The 16,368-nt window shown below is 46.3% G+C and overlaps 1 protein-coding gene across 1 annotated transcript in view; it reads left to right on the forward strand.

The window, feature by feature from the left end:
• CCDC81 (coiled-coil domain containing 81) overlaps positions 1-15,286 on the forward strand; it is a 37,145-nt gene extending 21,859 nt beyond the window's left edge. Inside the window, exons 9-15 of the mRNA XM_084842515.1 lie at positions 1,738-1,884; positions 3,264-3,371; positions 7,601-7,770; positions 7,891-7,969; positions 11,947-12,173; positions 13,566-13,691; positions 14,898-15,286. Coding sequence (XP_084698641.1) covers positions 1,738-1,884; positions 3,264-3,371; positions 7,601-7,770; positions 7,891-7,969; positions 11,947-12,173; positions 13,566-13,691; positions 14,898-15,039 — 999 coding nt within the window. The 3' untranslated portion in view covers positions 15,040-15,286. The remainder of the gene's footprint in view (positions 1-1,737; positions 1,885-3,263; positions 3,372-7,600; positions 7,771-7,890; positions 7,970-11,946; positions 12,174-13,565; positions 13,692-14,897) is intronic.
• The last annotated feature ends 1,082 nt before the right edge of the window (positions 15,287-16,368 follow it).

The raw sequence follows: 16,368 nt of genomic DNA on the forward strand, positions 1-16,368 counted from the left end.
TGCAGAACCTTAGGCCTAGGAGCCAAATCCGGCCCTTGTTGTTGTTCAGTCGTTCAGTCGTGTCCGACTCTTCGTGACCCCATGGACCATAGCACGCCAGGCCTTCCTGTCCTGCGCTCTCTCCCGGAGCGTGCTCAAGTTCATATTCATTGCATCGGTGATGCTATCTAGCCATCTCATCCTCTGCCGTCCCCTTCTCCTTTTGCCTTCAGTCTTTCCCAGCATCAGGGTCTTTTCCAGGGAGTTTTCTCTAATCCGGCCCTCTGGGATCTCCAGATGACCACACCCCTTTCCCCCTAACCACTGATCATGGGACGGTTTTCCAACTTTTGCACAGTTTTTCCCCATTCTAAAAGGTTGATTGCTTAGTTCCTGGCAGCTTTAAGCTACAATATGCTGGTGTTTGGGATGCTTTGTCCAGGAGTTCCAGAGTCAGAGCCACTGAGAAGGCCCTTTCCGATGTCTCTCCCAAACATGCTTCCAGTGGCAGTGAGACTGAGAGAAGGGCCTCCCCCGAAGATGATAAAACCCCGGGAAGCCTATATGGGAGAAAGCAGTCTTTCAGGCCAGTCCTATCCAGGTTGATTCAGAAATCAATCCCACCAATTTCAATGGGAAATCACTAAGTGTGCATAAGATTGCAGCCTTAAACACGATGATAAACTGCCCTGGAAGTAGTAACACTGATGGCTGGGAGATAAATATCTAAATAAATAAAAGATGCCACATGAAATGTTGCTGCATTCACTATGCAAATGAGCACGGCCACTGTTTTAGAAATTGACCTATTTTATAGTCGATTTATAGTTAAATTTTAATATTTATGTGTACATATTTAATATGCGATGGGTAGCATTAAGATGTGGCATTAAGATGCCACACGAAATGTTGCTGCATTCTCTATGCAACTGAGCACAGCCACTGTTTTAGAAATTGACCTATTTTATAGTCAAATTATAGTTAAATTTTAATTTTTATATGTACATATTTAATATGCGATGGGTAGAAGCCTTTCCAAAGACAAGAGCGCTGTCATTGCATTGGTTTCATAAAATGTGTGCTGTGCAATTATTGATATTGTAATTATGAATGGTTTGTAGCAAATAAAATGTGGTGTGATGTAGAGTGGCCGTGTGTCCTACTGTATAGAGGACAGTCCTTTATTTGAAGGTGTCCTCTATTTGAAGGGCTGTGTAGTCCAAGTCCAGTCTAAAGATAAAGAATGTAAGAAGGGAGACCTGGGCCTCAAAGTTGCCCAGCCACGGTTAGCACCTGGTCAGCTGACTGGTGAGATGTACTATGTTTCTATTTCAATTATAGTTATTATTTCTAAATTTGCATCTATAGATAGAAATTAGCATATGCAAATGTTGTGCAAATTGGTATCCTCTTTTGTCCTTGGGGGTGGGGTGGGGTGGGGTGATGCATTTCCTCTTTTCTGGCAATGTGTAAGTGGGCACCCTAGCAGTGCAGTGCATTATGAGCCATATCCTCTACTTCTCCCCTGCCACAGTTCATAGTGACGTTAGCATAGCTGCCCACTAAACACACCAAGGGCATCCGAGATCACAAAGAAAGCTTTCTCCGAGCTCTTAACCAGACAGGCCCAGTTTGATTTCTTTGCTTAGAGCAGCTGGGCGCTCCTGAGAAGAATAGGGAATACAACTTCAAAATAAATAAATACATAAATACTCCCTCATAAATCATAATGATGTGTTATGCTTTGTGCACCCGCAGGAAATGTGCTATCTGTGCATGCAACGTGCTCAGAGAAGTGTTCCTCTGTACTTGAGTGAAGAACGGAGGAGGAAAGAGAAGGAAGAAGATAGGGTCCTGGCACAATATCAGGCTGTAAAAGATCAAGAGGCCCTTCGGAAGCAGCTGGTATGGGGATAGAGAAATCACAGCTCTTCTTTTTTAAAGAGCAGGTCTTTTGAAACGAGAAGAGGGTTGATTGTCTTTACTCAAGGCGGACTCACACCTGTGTGTAGTCCTTCCTTCACGACTACCAAAATCTATCGAACTCGTACATAGGAATGAAGGAATCATCACAGGCCAAACACACCAAAGATAGAACTTGTGTATTGCCCTGCATCATGCCAAAGTTTATACCTTCCAGTGTTGTCTCCAGGATTTTTTTTTTGCCAGGGGTGGTGGGTGTCTTGGGCACAACACCCTCAGTTGGCGCCCCTAATCTGGAAGAGGTGGGACATGCAAACTGAGAATCCTGTTGAGGCTGCGTCTGATCTTCTCGGATACACTGTACAAAGAAATGATAGCACTGCTGGGGTTGGTGGGCCATCTTAGGGCCCTGGTGAACACCCAGTGATGCCACCCACTGGAGCCAGCCCTGACACCTGCAGGTGTCACAGGGCACAGCCAGGAAAAACATCTGACCTCAAAATATGGCCTTTTTGAATGGCATAGCTAGGTAAGGGAAGGAGATGGGTTAGAGCCCTGCAGGGCAAGTTGGACAAAGGGGCAACTTGGTCAAGGAGACCCTTGTGAGTGCTTCAAGTTGAGAGGAAGCTGAGGCACCGACTGTGACGAGTGGAAGGAAGTGAGGCTCGTGAGCAGAGGAAGTGCCCAAGAGCCCCTTGCCCCATCCTAGTAGACTTGGGGGCACACTCTCTTTTGATGGCAAGTCATAGCACGCGCGATCTGGCAGCATCCTATCCCAAGAGAGAAAAGATGGCAGCACCAGTTAATAGGCTCTTTAATGGGTCTGGGGGCCCAACTTGGTTGACCTCTGGCACCATCCATGTATGCCTGCTGGTGAGCTTGGTAATAACAACCAAGAATGAGGCAGTTCACCTGTTCAGCCAGGGTATGTGGTATAGTCCTCACAGGCCTAGGGGAGGGCCCATGGTTCAGTGGAAGAGCACATGCTTTGCATGCAGAAAGTCCCAGGTTCAATGCTAAAAGAGTGGGTAGCAGCTGATGGGTGAGTCTTCTGCCTGAGACCCCTGCTACTGGCCAGAGTGGACAATTCAAAAGGGACCAATGGAGAAGGAATGATAAGGCAGCGTCTTGTGTTCACTGCCATCTCCAAATGCATCTGGGAAATTGGTTGTTCAAAAGCATCCCTTGTATCAAAGTCTCCTTGCAGGTGCAAAGCTAATACATCAGAGGAAAGCTGGAAGGAGAGAAAGCATTGCATTACGTTGTATTTATCTTTATTTACCTGAGCTTTCCTATACACTTTTGGTATCGTTTACCCCACTTTTTACCTCAAATACATCTAACAATCTCTTTAACTATAGATGCGAATCATGACAAACCGAGAACAGAGCCAGAAGGTGGCGGCTTTTAACCTCGGGGTTGCTGAAGCTATCAGGAACCACAAGAACGAAAAACCTGCAGAAACCTACGTAAGATCGTACCTTTGCATGCAGTATTCTAGCTGCGCTACTACCTCCTGCCGAAAGTGATAGTTTGTTTCCACTTCACACAGGGAGACATTTTGAGCTAGCTTAATCCTTCAAAGACCCCCTCCCAGAAAACATTGGAGACTTGTCAGATGGGTGAGTGAGGGACCCTCTGAAGCATAATTTTCCATAGAATCTTTGTTGATTTCCATCACCCCAGTAGAGATCTTGGTTTTAAGGCTCCTGTGAGTTGAAATATGGGCAAAGTGACGTATTTTAAGTAAACAAGGAGAAGTGAAAAACAACAACACAACCTATTTACTTATCTCGGGGAGTGCTAAGGAAGTGGTGGCAATAGGATCCATTCATGTTTGGTTCTGTGTATTATTATTATTATTATTATTATTATTATTTCTATACTGCACTATAGCTGAAGCTCTCTGGGCGGTTTACAAAGGTGTAACTTTTTCTACATATTTGCCTTATATGTTTATGTTGTTGCTGGAGTGTTGGTTCCTGCTTTTCTATTGCTAGGGTGTGTGGGAATTGAGGGCTTCTGGTACATATATATATTTTAAATCATCCATTATTTGGGGGTGGACATGTTTTAGGGCCTTCATTTTATTTTGCTTTTTGAAATTCCCAATATTTATGTCCAGATCTTCTTCATGAAGGCATGGCATGGTCTGAAGGCTTACAAAAGCTAAACAGGACTGGGTCTGGTCAGTGCTTGGGAATCCCATATATGTGGCCTTGAGTTTCATAGAAGAAAGGGTGCTTCCACACTAGGAGTTTACTCTGGAATTGCAACTCTATGGGTGCTTCCAAATGGAGGGTTCCTAGTGTTACTAATCAAAAGGCACTGTGCAGCTAGTGGAAGATGGCATCATTGGGACACCGCTCCCCTGTAAAATTCCATGAATGAGGCAGGGTATGAAGCTTCTCAGCCCTGCCCCCCCATATCCATGCATTGAGTCTGGTCATCTGTATAGCTAAAGCCTCTACGTACATAGGCCTCTACAGAAACTGGATTCCCACTCGTGTGGAAACCTACATGTGCAGGCTTCAACTATGCAGACTGTCAGGGGTGAGCTCAAGCTGCTTGTGATTTCTGATGACTCTGATTCAGAATCAGAGTTGGAACAGCTAGAACAGAGCCCAGGGGATGACCTTTCCCCAGAGCCCCAAGGCACTGGGAGAGATTCTTCCCCAAGCTTTGACAAATGGATAGCCCAGGCCGAGTCACTGCCTCCCCCCTCCACCATGAGAACTCAAGTTTCCGAGGAGGAAGAGGGGTGCGACTTGAGAGATGCTAGAGAGCATCGCAAGTAGAAACAGGAGGAGTTAGGGATGGGGTTAAGATCCTCTGCCAGGATAGCCATTCTTAGAAGCCAGCATAGAAGGGAGCTGCCCTAAGGGAGGGGCATCTCTGTGGGGCAAGTTTGGCCATGAGTGTTCACAGGCAAACTGTTGGCAACTTCGCTACCCTCAGGGTCGTCTCCCCTAATAGAGATCTCAGATTAGTCGTTCAGAGCCTGAGGCAGTCAGAGAGCTTCCTTGAATCTGCATTGTAGAAAAGCTAGTCTTTAGCATAATAAAGCCCTAATAGTGTGAAGCTTTGTGTCTCCATAGTGTTGATTGCGAAGGGGGGAGGATGATCAATCCTGACACAGACATCCATCTTGGACTACAAGCCAGGGTCAACAGTACAGCTCCGATGCTCCTTTATACCCATGGAACTTCTTCACGTGATTAACACATGAACGGGGCTCTGGACAGTGCAGAATGCAGCTGCTAGATTACTGACTGCAGTTTTTGAACAAAGGAAGCCCCATGTATAGCACTAACCTGGAGGTTACCAGGGCATGGATAACTTGAGGCCAGGCTCCTTCTGCACTGGTATTTATTATTATAATATATTGTTATCAGTTTGGACTTAGTCTGATGATCTCTCAAAGATCCCCCAACTTTGTGAATCTGACTGTGAAAAGAGATTGTTAGAAGACATCAAACTGGTTGGGCAAGTTTAGCCTGGCAGATTCCCAACTATTATGGAGATTAGCTGACAGGTGGCCGTCCTCAAAGATAGCCAGAGATTGACCTGGTTCGTATGATCACTGCAGCCCACCTTGGCTTATTTAAACCATAGTGGGTTGTGATGTGGGCTGGCAGCCATTTTGAATATTCAAATTTTGAATATTCATATTAAACATATGACAGCGCTCTTCAAGTACTTGAAAGGTTGTCACAGAGAGGAAGGCCAGGATCTCTTCTCCATCATGCCAGAGTGCAGGACACGGAATAATGGGCTCAAGTGACAGGAAGCCAGATTCCAGCTGAACATCAGGAAAAATGTCCTGACTGTTAGGGCAATACGACAATGGAGCCAATGACCTAGGGAGGTGGTGGGCTCTCCCACACTGGAGGCATTCAAGATGAGGCTGGACAGCCACCTGTCAGGGGTGCTTTGACTTGGATTCCTGCATTGAGCAGGGGGTTGGACTCGATGGTCTTATAGGCCCCTTCCAACCCTACTATTCTATGATTCTATGAACCGGGGGTGGGGGGTAGCCATGTGTAGTGAGCTGGTTAATAAGCAAAAAAGTGGACTTCACAGAGATCTTAGATACTGGTAGTAGACCTGTATAATTTAGCTTAACCAGCAGTTTTATGGTTAAGCAAGCAGGCCTTTTACACCAGGCCTTAATTGGTTCCAAGCAAGTATAGCTCCATATGTCAACATTTAGACACTGTTCAGCCTTTGCCCAATTAAAGAGATAAGGATGTGTTGCCTCGATTCTCACAGAGGAACTGGGAGCTCCCTCCCAGCAGCTGGACTGTTGAGGCCTCTCCTTCTTTTAAGAAAAGCAATTAGTTTCCCAGGCTAGAATGCTTTGAGCAGGGGAAGCCCCCCTTCTCCTAAATGTATGTGTGCCGGCCTGCCTGTCAACTCATGAGCTAGAGGTGAGCATCTAGCAGGAAAGTGTATAAGATCCAGTCCACAGGCTTTGAGTGTTGGCCTTGCTTCAAGGGGTAACGTGTGCACAGCCATCTTGAAGAAACTTGTGGCCTTAGGAACGGCTTCTCCATCTATCTTGGGGTTCCAGATAGACCTTCCAGCTGTAACAGTTTCATTGGCTGAGGAGAGGTGCAGACTTGCTTTGCATGTATATTCTACATTTATTTTCTATCAATAAGCGGTCATCCTTTTGCACAAGTTACTTTCTTTCATCTTGGTAATCAAAATAATCTATTTTTGGCTGGGACCTGACAGAATCAGAACCCCAGATCATTACATTATGGTTTGTCGGGCCATCTGAACCTGGGTGGCAAGGGTTGTTTGAGGCTTAACCCATGGTCTGTTGTAGGTTGTTTAACCCTCAAACAACTCCTGCTGCCTGCATTCGGATGACATGACAAACCGTGTTAACCACCCACCAGGGGCTGAATATTCAAAATGGTTGCCCACCCATGCCACAACCCACTGTGGTTTAAATAAGCCACAGTGGGATGTGGTGATCGTGTGACCTGGCCCACAGATTGTTCTGGGAGGACGCTTATCTTTCTGTTCCCGTACTCCTTAAAGAATGTGCAAATTGAGCCTGGGGTGAGAACAACAGAAACAAACTGTGCGTGTGTATCTGTGCTGGAACTGGATCTGAAAAGGAGGTAGAGAGCTAACTTTGTTCTCTGCAAGAAATCCTATGGCAATCCTATGGCACTATGACCATGAACCTTGTATCAGAGAAACACCATAAGTCTCCAGCAGAAGGCTGGTGACACCGATCTCAGTGGGGGTGTGAATCCGTTCTGGGTTTTAGTCAGAAACAGCCAGAACTCTAAAGGAGGTGTCCAAGGTGCTGAACCCATTTTGGGGATAGGGTTCAGCACTTTGGAAAGCTCCTTTAGAGTTTTGGCTAAAACCCAGAATGAATTCACAGCCCAACCGAAATCAGAGCCACCAGCTTCCACTGGTCTCTAGTGACCTCTGGCTAAGGACACTAAGTAAGTGCTGGAACCCCTGAAACATCTCACTGCTTGGAAGTGGGGTGCATGTGCATAACCAATATTATAATACAATCTAATTTCTATATTGCCTTTCTGAAACCAACCCAGTTTATGAAAAGTTCACCTTCGTGTACAATTTCGAGGAATCCCTTAACTTTTCATTTGCCCAGGACTGCGTGAGTTGTTCTTGTTCATACACAGATAGGTGCCTCTTCCATTGACAGAAATCCTTCATTTTTGAGAAGAGGCCACTTAGCTCCACGCTTCAACAAAAGCAAGAGGAGTATTCACAACAGCTGGGGAAGCAACTAGAGGACAAGGCAGCAAGAGAAATGAAGCAGAAGCAGGATCAGGACCTTATAGACCGCCTGGAGCAAGTGCAGCTGGCTGAAGAGTAAGTCTTTGGGGATGAGCCGTTCCTTTAAGCCGGCCTTCGCCACGTCAGCCCCTGGCCAAGAGTAAATCTTACTGAAATGCAATTGGTTTAATCCTAGTCATGTGTCTCTTTTTCTAGGTTAGCTGCCCAAAGAACAAAATATCTGAAGGACAAAATGGAGGAAATGCAGTGTTATAGGAGGGCGTTGGACACGCAGGTAAAACACGAGGGCTGCAAACTCTAACAGCACAGTCCTATACATGTCTACTCAGAAACAAGTCGCATTGAGTTCAATGGGGCTTACTCCCAGGTGAGTGGATAAAGGATTGCAGCCTAACTGAATAGAGCTACGCAGAGAAGCAGGCTGGGTCCTCCCTCTGGAAAATTTAATGAAAACGAAAATTCAAGGTGGCTTTCCTCCACAGTACATATCCAAAATAAGCGGATGGTTTGCGTTATGGGGTGAACCCAAGCCCCCTTCAGAAACTGCCCTCCCCGTGTTCCAAGAAGCGGCCTGCGTGTGCTGGTTCTGCCCCCACTGTGCCCCCCCCCCCAGCTCCAGCTCCAGCTCCAGCTCCAGACATTCGTGCAATAAGCGAAAGGGTTGACGGGGGACCTGAGGTGAAGGATCAGGAGTCTTGCATGATTGGCCGTTCCCAATGACATGGAGGAGCCTATGTACATTCAGCCAAACATGTGCAGGTTCTGCCTTCAGACTTTCTGCCAGACACACAAAGGTCTGGGGGAGGAGCCCATGGAGTTGGGCGGGGTCAGTGCAGATGTTCTGGGAATGTGTGGACAGTCACTTCCAGAGGGGCTCCAGTCACTTCTCGGGCAGTACTTACTTTCGTCCTGTTGACGGTGAAAGAGGCAGATGATGGCATATCTCTACTGAGCAGGGTAGCCGCTCATGCCATGCCAAAAAGGAGGACAAAAAGGGATACCGGTTCCCATTAAATTTGCAAATGCTAATTTATATGTATAAATGCGAATTTAGAAATGGCTATTACAACTTAAATAGGAATGTACTACATCTCACCATAGTGGGGAAGCCTGTGAGCAGGTGACCTGGGTCTCCTTTCCAAGTACTCCTGTTGCTGGGCAACAGGGAATGCGTATCAGATTCTCAGATGGCACAAAACTGGACGGGATGGCTAGTACCTGGAAGACAGAAACAGAATTCAAAGGGATCTTGATAGGCTGGAGCGGTGGGCAGAAAACAACAGAATGAAATTTAAGAGGGACAAATGCCAAGTTCTGCACCTAGGAAAAAGAAACCAAAGGCACAGTTACAAGATGAGGGATACTTGGCTCAACAACACTGCAAGCAAGAAGGATTTTGGAATTGTTGTCGATCACAAGCTGAATATGAACCAACAATGTGATGTGGCTGCAAAAAGGGCAAATGCTCTTTTGGGCTGCATTAATAGAGGTATAGCTTCCAAATCATGTGAAGTACTAGTTCCCCTGTTCTCAGCACTGGTTAGGCCTCATCTGGAGTACTGTGTCCAGTTCTGGGCACCGCACTTTACCAATGATGCAGACAAGCTGGAGAGGGTTCAGAGGAGGGCAACGAAGATGATCAGGGGACTAGAAACAGAGCCCTATGAGGAGAGACTGAAAGAACTGGGCGTGTTTAGCCTTGAGAAGATAAGACTGAGGGGAGATATGATAGCACTCTTCAAGTACTTGAAAGGTTGTCACAGAGAAGAAGGCCAGGGTCTCTTCTCGATCATCCCAGAGTGCAGGACACGGAATAATGGGCTCAAGTTACAGGAAGCCAGATTCTGGCTGAACATCGGGAAAAACGTCCTGACTGTGCGCTCCCACACTGGAGGCATTCAAGATGAGGTTGGACAGCCATCTGCCAGGGATGCTTTGACTTGGATTCTTGCACTGAGCAGGGGGTTGGACTCAATGGTCTTATAGGGCCCCTTCCAGCCCTCCTATTCTATGATTCTATGATACAAACATATGAAGAACTTTGCTGGATCAGACCAAGGGTCCATCTAGTCCAGCATTCTGTTAATACAGTGGCCAATCAGCTGCCCATGGGAAACCCACAAACAGGACACGAGGGCAACAGCACCCTCCGTTAGAACCCCTCCTCTGCCTTCTTATAGTTCTTTAAACCTGACTTGGATGGGACACCTTTAAATAGAGGACACTTTCAAATAGAGGACTGTTCCTCTGTACAAGAGCACACATGGCCACCCTAGCCTGTTGTTCCGTATGCGTGATGATGTCATTACCCTTGGCAGGCCACTGTCGGCTTTGCATACAACATTACAGCACAATCCTGCATGAGTTCACTTGGAAGTAAGTCTCACTGTGTTCAATGAGGCTTACTCCTTAGGAAGTGCATTTAGGATTGCAGCCTTAGAGGGTGTTCAGTGCATGAATCAGGTCGTCCCTCTCTCTCCTCAGTTCTTACTATCCCCATCCCAATCATAAATGCTGTTTGGTTTTAGGGTGGATTTGTTTTCTAAACCCAGCTATGAAGTGTTGAATGTGGCAATACTTTATTGCTTGAAAACTTTTATCGGGAAGATTGAATGTACAATTTAGAAACTGTTCATGGCAACAGATTTTAAGCTTTTTTGTTGTTGTTGGGAAATGCAAAAATTTGGATCATAATTTTAAATAACCCCCCCCCCCCTCGATCATGCATTGGAGGCTTATGTCTCTTTTACTCTGTGTGTGTTGCTTGGGAAACCAGAGTTTGGAACATAGTTTGGATCATAATTTTAAATAATCCCCCCCCCCCCGATCATGCATTGGAGGCTTATGTCTCTTTTACTCTGTGTGTGTTGCTTGGGAAACCAGAGTTTGGAACATAGTTTGGATCATAATTTTAAATAATCCCCCCCCCCCCGATCATGCATTGGAGGTTTATGTCTCTTTTACTCTGTGTGTGTTGCTTGGGAAACCAGAGTTTGGAACATAGTTTGGATCATAATTTTAAATAATCCCCCCCCCCCCCGATCATGCATTGGAGGCTTATGTCTCTTTTACTCTGTGTGTGTTGCTTGGGAAACCAGAGTTTGGAACATAGTTTGGATCATAATTTTAAATAATCCCCCCCCCCCCCCGATCATGCATTGGAGGCTTATGTCTCTTTTACTCTGTGTGTGTTGCTTGGGAAACCAGAGTTTGGAACATAGTTTGGATCATAATTTTAAATAATCCCCCCCCCCCCCGATCATGCATTGGAGGCTTATGTCTCTTTTACTCTGTGTGTGTTGCTTGGGAAACCAGAGTTTGGAACATAGTTTGGATCATAATTTTAAATAATCCCAACCCCCCCCCCCGATCATGCATTGGAGGCTTATGTCTCTTTTACTCTGTGTGTGTTGCTTGGGAAACCAGAGTTTGGAACATAGTTTGGATCATAATTTTAAATAATCCCCCCCCCCCGATCATGCATTGGAGGCTTATGTCTCTTTTACTCTGTGTGTGTTGCTTGGGAAACCAGAGTTTGGAACATAGTTTGGATCATAATTTTAAATAATCCCCCCCCCCCCCGATCATGCATTGGAGGCTTATGTCTCTTTTACTCTGTGTGTGTTGCTTGGGAAACCAGAGTTTGGAACATAGTTTGGATCATAATTTTAAATAATCCCCCCCCCCCCCGATCATGCATTGGAGGCTTATGTCTCTTTTACTCTGTGTGTGTTGCTTGGGAAACCAGAGTTTGGAACATAGTTTGGATCATAATTTTAAATACCCCCCCCCCCCCGATCATGCATTGGAGGCTTATGTCTCTTTTACTCTGTGTGTGTTGCTTGGGAAACCAGAGTTTGGAACATAGTTTGGATCATAATTTTAAATACCCCCCCCCCCCCGATCATGCATTGGAGGCTTATGTCTCTTTTACTCTGTGTGTGTTGCTTGGGAAGCCAGAGTTTGGAACATAGTTTGGATCATAATTTTAAATAATCCCCCCCCCCCCCCGATCATGCATTGGAGGCTTATGTCTCTTTGTGTGTGTTGCTTGGGAAACCACAGTCGGCAATGTGTTCCCCATGCTCCTACACATAGCAATATAGGCACATGTTCTGTCTTCACAAATAAGACAGATGTGCATGAGGGGTTTTTTAGATCCCTGCTTCTGCCTGCTTGCGTAACAAGCATGTAAGAGTTGTGACTGAGGCTCCTTTTTGTGATTAAATGTCCTCCTTAATTTGGACACAGATAAAGATGAGGCCAGCCCCGGTGCCACAGTGCGAGCCTGATTCAGCTGAGGTCATCTTTGGGAAGAACGACATGAATCATGAAAAAATGGAGGAAAGAAGGAAACGCGCCCGGGAATATTCCAAATCCCAGTTGCAGGCAGCTGCCGACCGCAAGCGGGCAGCAATCCTCAGCCAGCTGGTTGATCAGAGAAGAGCAGCAGACATGATTCAAAGGGCAAGGAAGCAGTAAGAACGGAAATGGTTGCATTATGGTCTTTCCAGCAGATTTCAAGGTTGGGTGCCCTGGGAGGTTTCTTTTGGTGCCTGGGCTGCCCTGGGAGGTTTCTTTTGGTGCCTGGGCTGCCCTGGGAGGTTTCTTTTGGTGCCTGGGCTGCCCTGGGAGGTTTCTTTTGGTGCCTGGGCTGCCCTGGGAGGTTTCTTTTGGTGCCTGGGCTGCCCTGGGAGGTTTCTTTTGGTGCCTGGGCTGCCCTGGGAGGTTTCTTTTGGTGCCTGGGCTGCCCTGGGAGGTTTCTTTTGGTGCCTGGGCTGCCCTGGGAGGTTTCTTTTGGTGCCTGGGCTGCCCTGGGAGGTTTCTTTTGGTGCCTGGGCTGCCCTGGGAGGTTTCTTTTGGTGCCTGGGCTGCCCTGGGAGGTTTCTTTTGGTGCCTGGGCTGCCCTGGGAGGTTCCTTTTGGTGCCTGGGCTGCCCTGGGAGGTTTCTTTTGGCCATGTGTCTCATTTTAAAGGGAAAATTGAGCTTTTGGGCAGCAAATTCAATGACAGTGGTGGAGACTGAGGGGGCTGCAAAAAGGACCGAGGAGTTATACAGCCCATGGGTCGTATGTTGCCCATCCCTGATCTAATAAGACAGATATTCTTGCCCTAAACTAGAATTCCTAATTGGTGGGAAAGATCTGACTGTGGCTAGCTTGTGCAAGTATGGCAGCTGAAATCGTATCTGACGTTATGATAATGGATCACAGTTGTTGCCAGCCTGGATGATCTTGGTTCTGCAGCTGGCTAAGTGTTTCATATTGCATACTGTTTACTGCAGTGTTTCCCAAACTGTGTTCCGTGGAACCCTGGTGTTCCACATGATGTGAACAGGGATTCCATGAGAAATATGAAGTTATGTATGTATCAAAAATACTTATTTGAATTGTGTTTGGATTGTGTTGTTGTTCAGTCGTTCAGTTGTGTCCGACTCTTCGTGACCCCATGGACCACAGCTTGCCAGGCCTTCCTGTCCTGCGCTCTCTCCCGGAGCGTGCTCAAGTCCATATTCATTGCATCGGTGATGCTATCTAGCCATCTCATCCTCTGCCGTCCCCTTCTCCTTTGGCCTTCAGTCTTTCCCAGTCTTTCAGTCTTTGGATTGTATATAAATACTTATAATGCATTCATAATTGTAGAGTTGTTATATGCAAAAATCTAGGACCTGGATTGTTTACTGCACTGTTCATTGGTCATGCAGCGCATCTCTTTGTGTGCGCGTGTGCGTGTGCACTCTTTTGGAGACCTCCACAAATGTGCATAACATTTCTTGCTTTGCACAGTTCATTCTGATTTTGCTAACCATGGGGAAGGGCGATTGATCTGCAGGTAGTCAGCATCTGAATTTCCTCCCCCGGCTTTTCTAGGTGGATGGCTGAAAGAGGTGAGCGGTTTGAGAAGATCTTCCAGATGAACTTAGCTGTGCAAGACGACTGGCGGAAGAGTGCTGGGATGAAAAGGCAACGGGATTATGAAGAGAAGCTCTTTCGACGGTAAAGATCAATGTGGAGACCCACCCGCATTTTTTGCCTCTCTGGGCTGGCCCAAGAGCCAGGCGCAAGACTAGAGTGACAAGGAGCTTGAACTCCTAGAGTGAAACTCCAGTACCTCCAGTATCAGAGGCAGTATGCCTATGTATACCAGTTGCTTGGGAGCATGGGTGGGAGGGTGCTCTTGCACTCGTGTCCTGCTTGTGGGTTTCTGCGCGACAGCGGGTTGGCCGCTGCGTGAACAGCGTGCTGTTTTATGTACTGAGGTTCTTAAACTGAAAGCTGCCACTTGTGTGGCAGTGTCAGGATAATCTATGAATGCACTCTATCCCTGCATCTCCCAAGGTCTGACTTGGTATAAGACGGCTTCCTATGTTCTTCTGTTCTTCCTGTGCTCTGATATTACTACTCGATGCCCTGCTTACGAGCACTGAGTGCTGAAGACAAATACATATCCTAAAAATAAAAAATTATACCTCCCCAGCATGGCTCAAAACAGCCTTCAGGGTAGTTCACAAATATCAGTAAAAGCACCAGACTGCTATTCTAAGCTGCCTTGGTCCATCAGCCTGGTGTTGTCTGCTCCAACTGGCAGCAGAAGGTCTCGGGTTCAACCCCCAGCATCTCCAGGTAAATGATCAAAGACCATGTGAACTTAGCCTAAGACCTTGGTCATTTTGCTGGAGATGCTGGGGTTGAACCTGGGACCCTCTGCATGTAAATCAGGTGCCTTACCACTGAACTGCACCCCCATCCAACTCCAGCCCTCCTGGGGTCTCAGTGTGACCCTCCAGGGTTCCTCAGAAGGCCATACCTCCTCCCCATGGCCCCACCCCTGGCCATCAGTTGCTGGGTGGTTTCATGGTTTTTGTGCAGTTTTTTCCAGCATTCTAAAAGGTTGAAATGCCTCTCCTCAGGCTTAGTTACTGGCAGGAAGAGGTTTAAGCTAAACTATGCTGGTTTTTGGGTCCCCCACCTTTGTCTTTAGCTCCTCCCGCTCCCATCCACTGCTGGAAAGTGGCCGCTGGGAGCTTCCCCCAAATGGAATTTGGCTCTTCGGCTGAAAAAGGTTCGACATCCCTGCCCTAAGCAGATACAATTCTAATGAGTTGCAGCGGATACTCTGGCTTTGAGAATGGGTGGGTAACTGGTATTTCTCATCAAGGATGCTCATTGCTTTTGCTGCACTGTTATTTCCTTTAACTACAGTGCCGGGGACAAACTCCTGCTACTCGACCAGTGTGCAAGGTATCGTCGTTGCTATCAGTGCAAGAGGCGCATGAGCAACAACGGGGAAACCAACATATGGACAGACACTAAATACGTCCCTGGATCCCGCTTGGTAGTTTGAAGCAACTTGACCCGTCTGTTTCTTCCTTCGCCTCCTTTCATTCCATTCAGAAAACAAACTTCTTTATCTTAAAAAATTGATCGTGTCGATGTGCTCACGATTCAGTTCTTGCAGCTCTGTGCAATTTATCTCAAGCTGTTTCTGCTGCTTTCTGGCTTTAGGTTTCTGACCTATGTTCAGTACGTTTTTATGGAGAATTATGTTGAATTAAAAAATAAATAAATGGAAGTACTCCGATAACAACTTTCTGGCTTTGGTGTTATGTTATGTTTTGTTTGTTATGTTTTCAGGAGGGGATTTAGATGTGGGCGGGAGATCAGTATCGTAAGGTGGGGGTTGGCAAACCTCAAGCTTGTGGTCTCTACTTTGTTTTTACTTGGCCCTCAAGGTCTACCAAGTGTAACCGGGTGCAAAATAGTTCTCAGAGTTGGTGATGGACAGTGAACATTCAATTAAAAATAAGGAATAAGGTGCCTGTGAGCATATGGTCAGCCCAGGAAATTGTTTCCAGTTCCAGAACTGAACTGGCAGCCCTTCTCTTCCTAAGCTTTCTTTATTTCAGCAGCATAATTTAGAAAGGGAGAAGCTGTTGCTGCTGTTAAACTCTTGCTGATGTATGCAAAATACCTAAACAATCTGCCCAGTAGGTCCTGATCTATCTTCTGCAGTGCTCAGTTTTCTTGTTGGGATCAAGCCAATGTGGCTACTTTTGTGACTTCCTCCAATAAGAGAGTAGATGTCAGACAGGCCCAGAGAGGAAGGAGCTGAGAGACCCCTGTATGAGTTACAAGAGGCAAGAACTAGGGATGTTAGAGAAATCCACAACAGAACCAAATGAGTTTGGATTTTGATGAATCCAACCAGTGGATTCTGTAGTGGACCAGCTTGGCCTCTGTCTGGCAGATTCTGTGGACTTGCGGACTGTTTTTCTAACTTTCTCAATTTTGCTTAAATTTCATTGTAGAAAAATACGCAAAAAATAAAAAAACCAGCCAGAAATGTGCATTTCCCCATAGAATGAAGCGTGACAATGCACATTTTGGGGGATTTTGTGCATTTGGGGGGAATCCGCACATTTTGTATGGGGGAATTTGTGCAAATGTGCATTTGTGCAAATTCAGAAACTAAAAAAAGTACGGTTCTGTTGATGAGCAGACGACGGAACAAAAGGTGCCTGATGATCCACGAAACACAGACATAATGGATTTTACACAATCCATACATCCCTAGCAAGAACACAGATGGGGGCTTGCCATTTGAGTGGGAGAATACAATCACACTAGCAAAAATCTACAATTCCAGGGGCATGCAAAGGCTGACTCCTGCCCT

Source organism: Heloderma suspectum, chromosome 3, assembly GCF_057233095.1.
Source record: "Heloderma suspectum isolate Gila_16-S chromosome 3, 16-S_ref, whole genome shotgun sequence".
Taxonomy (NCBI): domain Eukaryota; kingdom Metazoa; phylum Chordata; class Lepidosauria; order Squamata; family Helodermatidae; genus Heloderma; species Heloderma suspectum.